Source organism: Lissotriton helveticus, chromosome 7 (assembly GCF_964261635.1).
Source record: "Lissotriton helveticus chromosome 7, aLisHel1.1, whole genome shotgun sequence".
Lineage (NCBI taxonomy): Eukaryota > Metazoa > Chordata > Amphibia > Caudata > Salamandridae > Lissotriton > Lissotriton helveticus.
Window position 1 is genome coordinate 765,669,949 of NC_136068.1, and position 16,405 is coordinate 765,686,353.

At 46.3% G+C, this 16,405-nt stretch overlaps 1 protein-coding gene across 6 annotated transcripts in view; it reads left to right on the forward strand.

The window, feature by feature from the left end:
- Positions 1-16,405, forward strand: part of FNIP1 (folliculin interacting protein 1) — a 333,439-nt gene that overhangs the window by 56,869 nt on the left and 260,165 nt on the right. Inside the window, exon 1 of one of the 6 annotated variants that reach the window (XM_078653130.1) lies at positions 15,827-15,969. The exons of the other annotated variants lie outside the window; for them this stretch is intronic. Coding sequence (XP_078509256.1) covers positions 15,959-15,969 — 11 coding nt within the window. The 5' untranslated portion in view covers positions 15,827-15,958. Of the gene's footprint in view, positions 1-15,826; positions 15,970-16,405 lie in introns of those variants that run through there. 6 annotated transcript variants of the gene reach the window in all.

Here is a 16,405-nt window from a genome sequence, read left to right on the forward strand (position 1 = left end):
TGTACATCACAGTGGGGGGGGTGGCATTTTGGACGGAGAGCCTGTCTTCTCGTTGTCTTGTGCAGGAGGGGGCGAGGAGCCCAAGATGATACTAGAACACTGCATGCCCTCCCCTGTGCCCACCCTGGTGGATAATGTTCCCTCTCCTGTGATGGCTCCTGCCCTCCCCTCAGTGATGGCTCCTGTCCCCCCATGTGGTGGCTCGAGTCCACCCCCCGCCTGTGATGGCTTCTGTCCCCCCCTTGTGAATGCTTCTGTCCCCCCCACTGTGGTGGATCCTGTCCCCCTCCCCCACCCCTGCCTGTGATGGCTCCTGTCCCCCTGTGGTGGATCCTGTCTCCGCCCTGGGTGGCTTCTGTCCCAGTCCTGGAACGGCCCCTGAAGCGAGGGTGAAGTTCTTGATGGGCCTCTTCTCAAAAGGGCTCAGCTCAAATTAATATGGAAAGGTGGGCGAGTGAGTAAGTGAAGGGATGGGTGGATGGCTGGTTGAATTAGTGAAAGGGTGAATGGATGAATGAAAAATTGAGAATAAATGGATAATGAGAGGATGGATGGATGGATTGATGAGTGAGGGGAAGGATGGAGAGAAAATGTAAATAGCTGGATGTATGGGTGGAAGGGTAGCTGGATGATGGATGAGGAGAACAATGGATGAGGGGAAGGATTGATGGATGAGTGGAAGGATGGATGGATGGATGATGAGGGGAAGGATGGATGATGGATGAGGGGAAGGATGGATGATGGATGAGGGGAAGGATGGATGATGGATGAGGGGAAGGATGGATGATGGATGAGGGGAAGGATGGATGATGGATGATGAGGGGATGGATGGATGGATGGATGATGAGGGGATGGATGGATGGATGATGAGGGGATGGATGGATGATGAGGGGGTGGGTGAAAGGATGGATGGATGGATGGATGGATGGATGGATGGATGGATGATGAGGGGGTGGGTGAAAGGATGGATGATGAGGGGAAGGATGGATGGATGGATGGATGATGAGGGGGGGGGTGGGTGAAAGGATGGATGGATGGATGGATGGATGATGAGGGGGAGGATGGATGGATGATGAGGGGAAGGATGGATGGATGGATGGATGGATGGATGATGAGGGGAAGGATGGATGGATGGATGATGAGGGGGTGGGTGAAAGGATGGATGGATGGATGATGAGGGGGGAGGATGGATGATGAGGGGAAGGATGGATGATGAGGGGGTGGGTGAAAGGATGGATGATGAGGGGAAGGATGGATGGATGGATGATGAGGGGGTGGGTGAAAGGATGGATGGATGGATGGATGGATGGATGAGGGGAAGGATGGATGGATGGATGGATGGATGATGAGGGGGTGGGTGAAAGGATGGATGGATGGATGATGAGGGGGGAGGATGGATGATGAGGGGAAGGATGGATGGATGGATGATGAGGGGGTGGGTGAAAGGATGGATGATGAGGAGAAGGGTGGATGGATGGATGATGATGAGGGGGTGGGTGAAAGGATGGATGATGATGAGGGGGTGGGTGAAAGGATGGATGATGAGGGGAAGGTTGGATGGATGATGAGGGGATGGATGGATGATGAGGGGGTGGGTGAAAGGATGAATGGAAGGATGATGAGGGGAAGGATGGATGGATGATGAGGGGGTGGGTGAAAGGATGGATGATGAGGAGAAGGGTGGATGGATGGATGGATGGATGATGAGGGGGTGAAAGGATGGATGATGAGGAGAAGGGTGGATGGATGGATGATGATGAGGGGGTGGGTGAAAGGATGGATGATGAGGGGGTGGGTGAAAGGATGGATGATGAGGGGAAGGTTGGATGGATGATGAGGGGATGGATGGATGATGAGGGGGTGGGTGAAAGGATGAATGGAAGGATGATGAGGGGAAGGATGGATGGATGATGAGGGGGTGGGTGAAAGGATGGATGATGAGGAGAAGGGTGGATGGATGGATGGATGATGAGGGGGTGAAAGGATGGATGATGAGGGGAAGGTTGGATGGATGATGAGGGGATGGATGGATGATGAGGGGGTGGGTGAAAGGATGGATGGAAAGATGATGAGGGGCAGGATGGATGGAAAGATGATGAGGGGAAGGATGGATGGATGATGAGGGGAAGGATGGATGGATGATGAGGGGAAGGATGGATGGATGGATGGATGGATGGATGATGAGGGGATGGATGGATGGATGGATGGATGGATGGATGGATGATGAGGGGGTGGGTGAAAGGATGGATGGATGATGAGGGGGGAGGATGGATGATGAGGGGAAGGATGGATGATGAGGGGGTGGGTGAAAGGATGGATGATGAGGGGAAGGATGGATGGATGGATGGATGGATGATGAGGGGGTGGGTGAAAGGATGGATGGATGGAGAGTGGGTGAAAGGATGGATGGATGGATGATGAGTGGGTAGGTGAAAGGATGGATGAGTGGGTGGGTGGGTGAAAGGATGGATGAGTGCATTAGATCGTGGGTGGGTGGGTGAAAGGATGAGTGGGTGGGTGGGTGAAGGATGATGGGTGGGTGGATGAGTGAAATGATGGATGGATTGATGGATTGATAAGTGCAAGGGTGAATGAATGTACGTATGAGTGAAAGGGTGGATGTAAGGATGGATGAGTGAGTGAAAGGGAGGGTAGATGGACAAAAGGATGAATAGATGTGTGAAGGAGTGAAATGATAGATGGGTGAGTGATAGGGTCAATGGATGGATTCATGAGTGGATGAGTAGATGGATGGATGGGTGGGTGGGTGGATGGATGGATGGATGGATGGGTGGAAGGAAGGATGGCTAAGTGAAAGGGTCGATGGAGAGAGAAAGGGAGGATGGATGGATGACTAAAAGAGTGGATGGGTGGAAGGATTAGTAAGTGAAAGGATGGCTGGATTGGTGAAAGGGTAAATGACTGGATGGATGGATGACTGAATGGATGGGTGGGATGAAGAGTGGGTGGATAAGTGTACAGATGGATAGGGTGAAAGGGTGGATGGATGGATAATGGATGGAAGAGTGAAAGGATGGATGAAGGGATGGATGAGTGAAATGATAGATGGAAGGATACATGATGGATAGGTTTGCAAATGGTTGAATATGTTTGGAAACGGCTGGGCTTAATTATATACTATTGCGCGACCTCTGATGTGTCTGTAAAACTTACCTATTGTCCTGAAGTTTTGTCCTGAATTTTGACCTCCTGTCCTGAATTTGTGTCCTGAATTTTTGCACTCACCGTCCTGAATTTGCACCAATGCCAGTTGGTCACCCTATGGTAAACAGAAGCGAGAGTGTAACCTTCTTTCAGAGCTTGGAGTGCGCGGCTCCCGCTTGTGTCTCGTGCACGCCACGCAGGACTTGCAGAACCGGTCACGTGTTGCAATTCTGGGAGTGCTCGGATCCGTACCTGCGCGTGTTCGGCGTTCCCATAACTGAGTGACCCAACCAACACATGACTGACTAGTCGCAGAGACGAACTGACACTCCCTTATCAGTGGAATCCTATGCCTGTCATTATGAGTAATCCGGGAGTAATAGTCTCTTGCCTCTCTGACTGACTGACAGCACACACACAGTAGCTTTCGTGAACAAGAAGTGCCGCTTGTAATAGTGGATGAAGGCAGAGAACCAGCGGCTGAGTGGCTATTATTGGAGTAAGGATTCCTGTTTTGTAATGCTAGTTTCGGCACTTGTCTAAAAAAAAAAAAAAGAAAAGTGGATGGGTCTGAATTTATCGTTTTATGTCTGTGCGTATTATGAATCTGTAATGACGATAAATAGAAACTAAAGAGCGCTGCCCAGTGCTGTCTCACTCCATCATGCCTTTATTTTTTGTATAATTGCTCTATCAGCTAGGCTTAACGCAAATGATTTGTTTACACCTTTTAACCCACGCCCGTAATTACGAAGGCCATGCGTTTTGCAAATGATACTCACGCGTCTTTGGCCACGCCCCCTTCAGACACCCCTCTCTCACACTCTTTACATCCCTCTTAAAGCCGTGTGATGCTGTCTACTGCCTACAGAAAGCGAAGTGTTGTTATTCAGAGGCCAACAGGCAGGGAATGTGTTGTAGCCATAATGTGCAGGTTGTCATGTGACTTTTGAGACACGCTTTCCCTTAGGCGTTGCTGCCCTGTTTACTCTGCCTGCAGCAAGCATCGTCACAACAATGTGACTGTCTGCTACTATAATTTAGCAACACATAGCTGCCAAGTTGAAGAACAATCTGTGTCAGGAGGGGGCTGAGCCTCGAAGGGGGCGGGGACTTGTGCCGAGAAGTACTTTAGGAGGCACTTTTGTGAACCCCCAGCCCGCCCCCAACCCCCCTCCTTCCACACAAAAAACGTACAGAGGCTGGAGCTGATATCCTGGGGTGTTTTCACGCCCTTAATGGACGTCAGCAGTTCAAAGCCGCTTGTAAACGTACTGGAAAACCCCTATTTACAGTGGTTTCAGCTCATTTCCCCTGCCATAGTGTGAGATCGGCTCCTCACCAGGTGATGGGAGCCGAAATCGTGTGTCGCACTGTGTCTCCATGTGAGTTAGCTGGTTTGACAACAGCACAGACATGTATGTTGCAACTCTATAGTTGCACCACGACCACAGCTAGTTAACCGTAACACTATTTAATCTACTTATACAGCACTTATGCTACCATGCTTCAAAAACCATTACAGCAGCTCTACCACAAAAACAAAAATCTATGAAAATGCTGCTGCTACGGAAACAGTATGACCATATAGCAATACAGCAATGCAAAGAACAACTGCTAAACAACAATAATGCTGTTTACATACATGTTTTGCTGACAACTCAGAAGCACATTGCTACAAGACCAGGGTTACAAGGACATTGCTACTGTGACACAGTACTTGACTGCAGCACAAAGAAATTGTAACAACACAGCGCTCTATAGTGGCATCACCAAAAATAATGCAGCAATTTTTCTGGTTCACTTAAAAGTTTTTCATTACATTGCCTGCAAAGCGATTACTATTTTTATTTGCCCTGCCTTGGGGCTACGTCCTTTGAATTTCATAGTAGCAGCAATATATGCACATTTCAGAACCACATATTAAGCCTCCATTTGCATCACAAAAACGTAACTTCTTGGTAAATTACGTTCTTCAAATGGCAAACACTGTAGGAGCAGGTTCATTGAGAAATGTCTGGTCAGAAAAGGGACCTATTTTGAATATATTCACTCATATTAGTGGCATTTGAAGTGTTCTGCAGGCCAGAGAGAGAATGGAAAACAAATGTGCTTTCTTTTTTAATATGTGAATAGATTGGCGATTTGTTCATAAAAGCCATGGAGCAGTGGATGTGCATTCCCTTAAAAGCAGGCTATCCAGGAAATGGATTGACTCAATATATCAGCTTTACAAGCAACACAAGTTTCTCAAAGCATGGTACGTTTGACAGTTTTATTTATGTATATGTCATGGCAGAGCTGCTCAAAAGAATTTGGAGTGATTTCACATTCAGCACAATAGAAGTAAAGTAGGAATAGTGTTCTAGAAAAGAAAATGATACTTTAAAAACGATATCTAATACCATTGAGGAAAAGGGGGTTTCTGATTATTCTTTCCTGAAGGACATGAACCAAAATATTTTAAGTGCTCTAGCAATGGCAGTGAACTCTATGGTTTTGAGGCCGGACATGAGCTTTGAGCATTTTTGGATATTTCCAATAAGAAGATGCATTTGCTCTTTTTGAACCTCTAGCAAATATCAATTCATTGTAGCACTTGTAGGGTTGAATGAGAAGAACTTCTGAATCTAAGATGTAACTGATAACAATTTTAAATTATTTTCTAATAGGAGCCAATGAAGCTTGATGGAGTGATGGGATATAAAGTCATTCTTTATCGCTTCTGTAAGAAACCAAAAACTGCTGCATGTAGTATGTACTTAAGTTGGTTACAGATGAATTCATTAATCCAACAATTCTATTGTGTGTCTCTGGGAGGGAAGATTACTGCTTGTCCTACCAATTTGAAATCTTTTGGCAGGATCATCCGTTTGTTTTTCCACAGATGTATCTGGTGAAGTTCTGTTTTCATGATTTCTTGCTATGTGATCTTGTAGGGTAATATGGGGATTGACAATTAAGCAAAGAGATTTAGCAGCTTGAGCCAGCGTAAGGGATATTCCTGTTGAATGTAACTATTCTAATCTTTTTTTGTACTTGTGGATAATTTACTGAAAATGCGAGCAACTTCCTTTTGGTTGGGGTTCTTTTGACAAGGATGTCATGCACAGTTTCATCCTGTAGATAAATGACCAGTTTCAAAGTGAAGAGCAGAACTATGTGCCATATGCATATTGGTGAACAGGTATTTCTCCATTTGATCTAGTGGTTCTCTGCATGTATAGAATACGGTTAATAAAGCAGAGGTTTGAAGCATGCCACAGAATAGGGGCAAAGCGAGGTTCTGAATGATTTGATTTTTTGGCTTGTATATAGGGGAAAGAAATGAAGAGGATACATACGTTCAACATTGTACCCTTTATTTCCATATTTGGGAAACGTTTGGTTAGCAAGGACTCTTGATAAGGAGCTCTATGAGGAGCCTAGACATATCGGAAAACTGTCTAAGCTATTCCTTAAACAGAATCTGCATAGTCGTGATCTTGAACCCTGACTGTTAGGTGCTGAGTTAAAAAATTTATCTAACAGTTGGGCCAGTCCAGTTGTTTCTGAGATCTTGCCTGTAAGTTGGAGTTGGTTATGAGTTTAGATTGACTCTCATATTCAAAATAATTTAAGAATGTACTTTGACCTAGTGAGGCATTTGACCTTTGGGTGCTGAGCCTACTATTACAAATGTAACAGTGAATTAACTAGTTGCACAGTCACAAAAATTATGCTCCGTTTTACTGGAGGCAAAGCAGTCCAATATACGAATTCGGTATCCAAGGCTGATATAAGGTACTCTAACAACCTAAGGAAACATCCTGCCAGCCCAGGCAGGAAATGTGGAACCCAGTAAAGTATGGCTCTCAATGGAAAGTAAAAACAGGAGTGGTTGGAGCACACTTCCAATGGTAAGCAAGGAGTAACACAAAACAAGGCAAATAGTCTTTTTTTTTTTAATGTGTGTTTTATATAGCGCAAACTAGACCCGAGAAATTGCGTAATAGGTCCAAATGGACACATTTTTTTTTTGTTGGGCACGGGGAGATTAAGTGATTTGCCCAGAATCACAGGATGTTGAGCGTTGCTGCCGAGACTCGAACCCGGTTCTCCAGCTTCGAGGTCAACCGCTCTAGCCGTAAGGCTACATCCTCTCCCCTGTCTGTCTTTAATTTGTTTTCAGTTGTACAATAGCCTTTTATTGCTTCACAACGGGTCCAAAAATGGTACAAGCATTACAGTATTTTGCCATGTGAAGAAATGAACAGCCAACACGCAGTTCGTATTTCGATTATTTATAGTTAATAAAGGGAGGTGGGCCTTATTGTCACACTTTGATTGAAGATCAACAACTTGCTTTTTGCCCATTGGAATCCTTCACACCCTTCTGATACTTCCATGGGATTTGATGTGTGCTTCGCCCATACAACATGGACTAATTTGACCGCTGGGTTTGTGTGTCTGAAGTACTAGAACATGTGAATGGCATGAATGCAAAATCACAAATCGTGAGGTAAATAATTTGAACTAAACCGATATGGAGATCTAATTTTGGTCTTGAAGAAATCCATTTGAACGTAAGGGGCAAAGTGTATTGGCTGAAACATGTCTACCTGTGGCCGCTGGATATACTTATTAATGCTCTCAAACTGTGCCTCCACCTGTTTATATCTTTGTCAAGGGATCCTTCTAATAAATCAGTATTAGAGTATCAAAGACTATTTTAATCATACTTTGGATCCTTGAAAAATAACAGTTTCTTTTGGGTTCAAGGTCGAGCCCATCCAGATACAATAGGTATCTGGGCAAGGATTCTATGGTGAATCATAGCACAAGTATTTTCCTCCTTTTGATTTAGGATACCGTTTGATTCTTGCCAGACAGAAAATACTGAAACCATTGTAAAACACCGTTTAGATGACCCACATCCTGAAATATTTTAGGCAGCCGCTGTTTATTGAGGCTACCTCAAGGCCTAATAAAATCAGTGGCCACCCGTTGAACCGATGGACCTTGATTTAAAAAGCAGATTAAAACATTTAAAATTCAATCGAAAGATCTGTTATCCAAGAGCGTTACAAGAAGCCCTCTCCATAGGTTTAACTTTTTACGTTCGTAATGTTTCAAATGTTTACTTTAATGTTACATTCTGAGAACAACGTTGTGTTGCATATACTTTGACTACTGTGCCGTCCATTTTCATTCGCTATCCTTGTACATGTCCAACTCTAGAGCTGCTGTGTAACTGGTGACCTGGCTCAACTCCAATTCAAAATTTGCGAACAAACGTGGCAAGAATTTTCAATTCTATTAAGGACACGGAGGCAAGGATTATGCTTTCTCATTTCTTTACTAGGAATGCTGAGCAGCCAATCAGAAGACAGTATAGAAAAATAACACTACAATACCCATGAATACTCTGGGTACCACCTGACAACCATAGAGTCACTAGTATAAAATGTCCCCTAGAGAATACCACATCCTCTTTCTTTGGTAACGTAGAGCAGTTGAAGTGGAGAAAAAACATTAGTCCAACATGAAGAACTTGGAGGAAAGGAAAATCCTAGAGAAACTGCTGTCCGCTGATCTGGAACAGAAGATGCAACGTTTGCAGTGGCAGAAAAAACAGGAACCTGTAGGTCCCCATCAGAGATGCCGAAGAAACCGGAAAGGAATCTTCATTTAGGATCAGAACCTGAAAAGAACATAAAGACGTAATATACCATTCCCCCATGGTAGAAAAGTTACAGTAAAAAAAGGGGGGGTAAAGAAAACAAGGTGTGTATATATATATATACAATATACAACATACATCTGTAATAAATAATAATAATATAAGCACAAGTGAAATACTGAAACCGGTTGGGATAATCCTTGCCTCCGTGTCCTTAATAGAATTGAAAATTCTTGTCACGTGTGTTCGCGAATTTTGAATTCTATGTCAGGACTGGAGGCTCCGATTATGCTTGTTCAAAGCTGAGCCACCACAACAGATGCAATATTTACAATCGGTTTGTAATAAAAAGTTTTAAACATAGAATCAGTCGACCAATCCGCTGCCTTCATAATGTCAGTTAAACTCACTCCCATGGAAAGAGCTTTAGAAGCCATAGCTCCCCGTGCCGAATGTGCCCCAAACATGGCAACATCAATCCCAGCTTCAGTCATGAGCTATCGCACCCATCTTGCCAGTGTAGCTGGTGTTGCAGGTCGGAAAGGCTTTTGCAAAGCAATCAACAATTGACCATGCATATAATGTCGAAAAGGAGCAGTACTCACCTCCTAATCCTTGATACATTGTACCACACAAAGTTTTGGAGTATTGGGAAAAAAGGGTAAGTAACTGAGGTCGTATTACACTTAGTGCGCCTAGACAGAAGAAAAGTAACTCCCTCAGGAGAAAAACTACGACCAGCAAGATCCAGAGCACGAACATCAGAAACCCACTTGCAAGAAACCAGACATAATAGCATAGTCAGTTTAGCCGAAAGCTGTTTCCGGGATAAAGAAGTATTGGAGGGCCAAGACTCCAAGAAACGCAAAACGATGGAAAAATCCCATAAGGCAACATACCTTGGACAAGGTGGCTTTACCAACTTGATACCCCTGAGCAACTTAGAAATCAAAGGATGTTCACCAGCAGATTTGCCGTTGATGGTAACATGACCTTCAGGAATTGCAGAATGGAGATTATTAACTGTCCGATAAACTAGACCAGAAGAAGCAAGAGATGCCAGAAAATTTAAGATTAAAGAGACATCTGCCGAAGCAGGATCCACCTCCCGTTGATCGCACCAACTAAATCATCGTTTCCAAGCTGCAGCATAACGTTTGTGTGTGTTGGGAGACCAAGCCTCGCTGATAAATCTGGAAGCGTCTCGCAAAAGGCCTGGGATTTGCCAGTGATCCCCGAAACCCGCCAAGCGATCAGAAGGAGTTGACCGGACACTATCAGGGGATGCGGGTGGTTGAGAGGGTCCAGCAACAGATTCCACCTTTGGGGAAGAAGGAGCGGCACTGCACAACTCATCTCCAGAAGACTGGGAACCAAGCCTGAGCCCTCCACAGAGGAGTGATCAGAATCGGCTCTGACTGATAATGCTTTGTGCGAGCCAAGACTCTGGGAATCTTGACAAACTGGGGAAAGGCATAACACAGGTGAGGGGGCCAGATTTGCAGAAAAGCATCCGTGGCCAGGGCTTCCGGATCCGGACGCCAACTGAAGAACAGGGAAATATGAGTGTTGAGGCGTGAGGCAAACAGATCGATCTGGCATTGACCCCAGAAGCGGGACAGGGACCTGAACACCCGAGGATGAAGCCTCCAGTCGCTGAAATCTGAGGTGACGAAAATTCCAGTCTGCAATAGGATTGTGTCAAACTGGAAGCTACTCTCTAATAATTGTGATGTTTTATTGAAGACAAAGATGCCAAAAATCTTTGGTAATTTGCTAGAATCCTGGACCTCGTTCCCCCTAGTTTGTTGACATAACAGACTGCTGACACATTGTCCATGCGGAGGAGTGTGCAGCAGTTCGTCATGCATGGAGACGAGCACCGAATCACAAATGACCCCGCTAGAAGCTCCAGACAATTTATGTGGAGAGACAATTCTTCCTGAGACCACCGGCCTCCCGTGGACATTGGACCGCAACAGGCTCCCCATATTCACTGACTGGCATCGGATTCAATCACCACTTCTGGGGATACACCGAACAGGGCTCGCCCATTCCAAGACTCCCTGTGTTCCAACCACCACAACATCTCCCACCTCGCTTCCTCTGAAAGAGGGATCTGATCCGAATATCGAGGCCTTTCTGGAGCTGACGGATTTTGAGACGCTGAAGCGCTCGATAGTGGAGAGAACCCGGGAAGATGGCTTGGATTGAGGAAACTAATAGACCGACAATACGTGCAATAGACCTCAACGATACAACCTTTTTGCATAAAATCAATCTCAACTGCCTCTTGATAGATCTGATCTTCTGATTGGGCAAGAGGAGTTGGCAAGATAGGAAATTGACAAGGAAACCCAGGAATTCCATTGACTGAGAGGGAACGAAAACAGACTTCTGAGGATTCACCAGAAAGCCGAGTTACTTTAAGAGAGTTAGTGACCATTCCAAATGAGCGATCAACAACTGAGGGCAATGAGCCATGATGAGAATGTCGTCCAGATATATTATTAGACGAACACCCCGGCCTCGCAGAGACTCTACGACAGACCTCAGAAGTTTTGTGAAGCACCAGGGTGCTGACGAGAGGCCGAAAGGGAGGACTTTGTACTCAAACCAGACTCCCTGCCATTGGAATTGCAGAAACCGACGATGAGGACCGTAAATGGGGATCGACAAGTAAGCATCCTTCAGATCGAGACGGACCATCCAGTCCCCTTCCTGAAGAAAGTCCCTGAGAAGATGGATGCCCTCCATCTTGAAGTGTCGGTACCCAACCGTTGAAGTCTTTGAGGTTGAAAACCAGTCTGGAACCGCCCCCTTTTTTCTGGACCAGAAAAACATTGCTGGAGAAGCCCTGAGGATGACTAGAAGTCCGAACTATGGCACCCTCTTTTTTAGAAGAGAATCTATTTCCGCTGAAATGACCTCCTGGTCGTGAAGGGAAAAAACAAGGGGAGAAGGCGGATGGGGTTGATCCGGACAACTGTAGAACTCTATCCTGTAACCCTTGACAGTCTCTAACACCCATGCATCGCTAGAGATCAGTTGCCAATTTGGGAGAAAAATTGAATCCTGTCCACCAACACCACCTCCGAAGCGGAGATCAGGCTCACCTGAAGTGGAGGAATCGTGATGTCCTCCTTGGTTTCCACCATAGCGTCCTTTCTTGAATTGGTTTCTGCCCTTGCGGGAGGGATAAAAGGACAACTTATTAGAGTAGTTGGAATCTTGACCTCCTCCACGATGGGACTGACAGCCACGTTGGGTATTTTGGTTGGACCCACGGCCGAACGATCGTCCCCTATATAGTCCGACCCGCCCAAAAACCGGATGAAAGACTCTTCTAAGGGACGATTGAGCCTTGTCCAGGCCACTAAAAGTTGCAACAAATTTGGTCAACTCTTTAAGGAAAGGTTGACCAAAGAACAATCGCTGAGCCAAAGGTCTCGACTTAGAAGCGGACAACTCAGCCAATTTCGGGTCCAATTTTAACAGAATAGAGTGTCTACGCTTACAGGACATGGCACAATTAGCATTTTCTAATTGACAAATGGCCCTCTGAGACCATCTAATTAACTCATCTGGATCAACTGAAGAAGACGAGGCTTTCGCAAAACCCAAATCTAAAATTTTCACGAGGGGACCCAACAAATCCAACAACTTGTCTTGACAAGTGTGCCATGCTCTGTCAATACCTTTTTAGGGTATTTTTGTATGTATGTATGTATGTATACTTGTAAAGCGCACTGTTACCTCGTTACGTGGCGTCCTGGCGCTGTATACAGCTGGGGAACCCGTCCTGGCTTTCCCTGTGAGAGGGCACCTCAAGGTGAAGCCAGGCATCCCCGGCGTTGCTGGGGCCGTTGTGGAGATTAAGCAAGCTATTGCCCAGAGTTGCAGAGTGGGACCCATAGTTAGCGTAGGCACCTAAGTGAGAATTATCGAGTCCGCGGACATTGACCCAAGACCCTGCCGCGTCGGGAATTGAACCCTGGTCCCGGGCCGACCTCTGCTTCAGGGTCTGCCGCTTCTAACCGGTGAGCTACACTTCTCTACCTTTTGCATATTTTTTAAGGTATGTGACCATAGTGGGATCAACCTCAGGAGTGCCAGCCAACTTATCGGCTAGATCCGGACGTGGACACTCAGACCTGAGACGGGCATGCTCCTTCTTATCAAAGGGTTGACGAATATGTGATTGGACATACTCTGCTACATCAGGTGAAGGAAGCCAAGATGATGAATTGGGATGAATAATATCAGAAGGGTCGAAGGTGAGAAGTTGCGGGTGAGAAGGTGAGTCAACAAAATGCTCTTTACAAGCTTTTTTAGCTGAAGGAGGAGAAGCATCGTGATCAGAAGACGAGGTAGAGGAAGTGTCACCATCGTCTGTATGGTGAACCTCAGATGCATGAGCCTCTTTGGAATGACCATGGGAATGCTCTTCTGACAACGACTTAGCCAATTTAAGGAAGTCGGACTTGTGTGGATTAACTTTGGAAGCTTGAGAGGAAGAACGTCCAGATGAGGCAGGCAACCAGCCCTGCTGCAAAGCATAATTTGAAAGATGACGTTTAAGGGGTTCAATTGCGCAGACTAGCGCCTTGTTGACTGAATACTGAACACCCACGTCTAGAGCCTCAACTAAATCTTGCTCCATGGAGCCTGAAGCCCCTTCATCGTAGTAGTACTCCTCCACATCATAATATTCTATGATAATTACACACCAGGTGTGAATAGTGCCCACAAGGGGATGGAATAAACTCTGGTAGTCCAGTAAGGCAAAAGGCAAATAATGGGGGAGTGGCAACCAACCCCAAGGCAAGCCAACAGCAATACAGGCACCAAGAAACCTGAATTCAAATGCAATACATTGTGGAGGGATGGCTTGCCAGCACTGACACCACTCTAGGCAGAGCCTATGCACAATTCTACAGCCAAACTGAATATTTGCAGCAGTTGTGCGTACTGTGGGACTCGTAGCAAGCTGTGGGCATAGAGCAGTAAAAGCGCTACTCTCGCGCTACAAATACCGAACTAAGTCGGAATATAAACAAATAAAATGGCCGCCTGTCAGTAAAATAGTGAAAGGACTATGCGACCAACGTGCGTAGTCCTAGAGCCCCGGGTCTCCCGCTCCACCAACAAACGAACGCGGGCGCTAAGCGCCCGTACCGGGGAGGCGTGTGCGTGCGCTCCCAGCCACACGGAGATAGCAAGTCTTGAAATGAAGAAAATACACGCCTGCAGCCGAAATGAATGAAATACAGCAGCGCACAAGGCGCGAAGCCTCTACAAGCGTCGGAGAGGCAAATTAAAAGCCTCTCCGTCAATCAAAGCAGGTACAAGCAATGAAGCATGCAAGCAAACAATAATACAGCAAATAAGCAATATAACAGGCACAAAGCTTAAGAGTAAAAAGTGAAGCACTTAACTGCCTGCGAGCAGCAAAGAAAGAGGATGTGGTATTCTCTAGGGGACATTTTATACTAGTGACTCTATGGTTGTCAGGTGGTACCCAGAGTATTCATGGGTATTGTAGTGTTATTTTTCTATACTGTTTTCTGATTGGCTGCTGAGCATTTCTAGTAAAGCAATGAGAAAGCATAATCGGAACCTGCGGTCCTGACACAGAATTGTAGTCCGTAATCTACATGTCTTTGTATCTGGTTGTTTCGATTTTAGGGTTCTTCTGTGCCCACGAGCATTTGGAGGGCGGGATCTGATCTGTGTTTGTATATTGCTACGTTTTGTAGCAGCCTGCTTCATTGAAGAGAACCCCTTGGCTGGATGGAGTGAACTGTGCTTGAGTGCAAGGCCGTGTCTGCCTCTGCTTTTCGCATCAGCTGGCTCGGTCCAGGCGGAGGAAGAGGGTCGGGGGACTGCAAACAGCTTTTATTTTGACGTACCACGGCAGTTAAAAACGTGGAAAATTGAGCGGAGAATAAACGCATTGAACTGCTCACGCCACTTGTTTGTACCAAAAAAGGCTTTGATAAAGCATCAAATTACGTTCTTAGTCAGCCCACAATAAAAACGCCTGCTTGTTATTGTTGTTCTTACTTACTGCCCCGACCCGTGGCTACAGCTGTATCCAGTAACGCAGTCAATATATTTTGTTAGAAATATAAATGACCGAAAATAGTATATTTTCAAGCAAAGTTTTAATTTTTGTACAAAGTACAACATAATTAATAGGAACGGACGACGATTTAAATATAATGGTGAAATGCTAGGTATTTGTGCGGTTGCGCCGACTGTGGGAGTGACACCTACGCGCGCGCTCTAGTTGTTGACACGCTCTAAACGATGCCCCCGCGTCTTCATTTGGGGAGTGCTGAAATGATGCCGCACGCAGGTGCGCGGGGAGCGGCGGCGGCAGGCACGGGCAGCCTTGTTTAGAGCCGAGCTGGGTGGCATGAGCTGACAGCTCGCAGTCACATGATGGCTGTTAGTGCCTGCGCTCCCACTTGTCTGCCGCTGCCCGTCAGCGGGGCTGAGCTCCGGCATCCCGCAGCTGCCAGGAATGCCACCTCGAGGGGGAGCTTGACACGACGCCGCGGCCCGAATGCCTGACAGATTTGGAGCCGGGAGCTGCAGCGCGGCAGCGCTCCCTGCCAGAGGCGCGCGGTCAGGAGGTTGAGCCCGTATCGGATTCTCCGAGGCGAGGATAAATTGAGGTGCCACAGGCGGGCTCCCCGAACCGACCAAGCCAGTGTGTGTGTGTTTCGATGGCTCGCTTATTCCCGGCAATCCAGCCCTGGCCGAGGCAGCCACGGAGGGGGGAGCTGCCCCCGTTTCCCTCCGCGAGAATGCTGGGTGTTTTAGCAGGCCTGTCACGGACAGTGTGCTGGCTGTGAGCTGCTAGGGATGGATCTTCGCGCCAAGGGGCAGCAGCGTTTGGGACAGGCGTCTTCGGGGCTGTTCGGCCGCTCGCTTTGGTGAGGGCGGAGCAGGTTGTATGCAGCATGGCGAGCCCTTTGGTGTTCAACTCGGACCCCCCAGCAGGTCACCTGACAGTCTTGTGGTTTGTGGATGAATATGGCTCAATGCTATAATTAACCCCGGCTGGCAACCACACAGGCTCGCAGGCTTCTTTCACGGAGATCTTGGAAAAGGGGAACAAGCATGGTACCCAGGTACAGCAGATCCTTACTGTAAATTAACTGGCTGGTTAGTTCATGCCTTCGACAGGGGGAAGTGGGGGGACTACGCCTGGAAAAATACTCCTAAAGTATATGCTAAAGGATAGTGTTTTCAAATAAACTCTTACTAAAGTTTACTTGTTATTTCTATATAATGTGATCAGCATGACATCTGAAAGATGCCTTCTGTAATATACCACGGCATAAACGCGGCATTGTCGTAAATGCTAATTCTTTTTCATCAATGGGGCCTTTTATTTTCCCTTCCAACACACGGAACCTATTCTCTGGCCCTTATTTTGCTAAGGATAATACATACATATTTACCCCATACATGTTCAATTTTAAACTTAACCATGTACTTATGCAGTGCTATGGGTTTCTAAACGATCCTTTAATTGTATTAAATACTTGTATATCTTTGAATTCA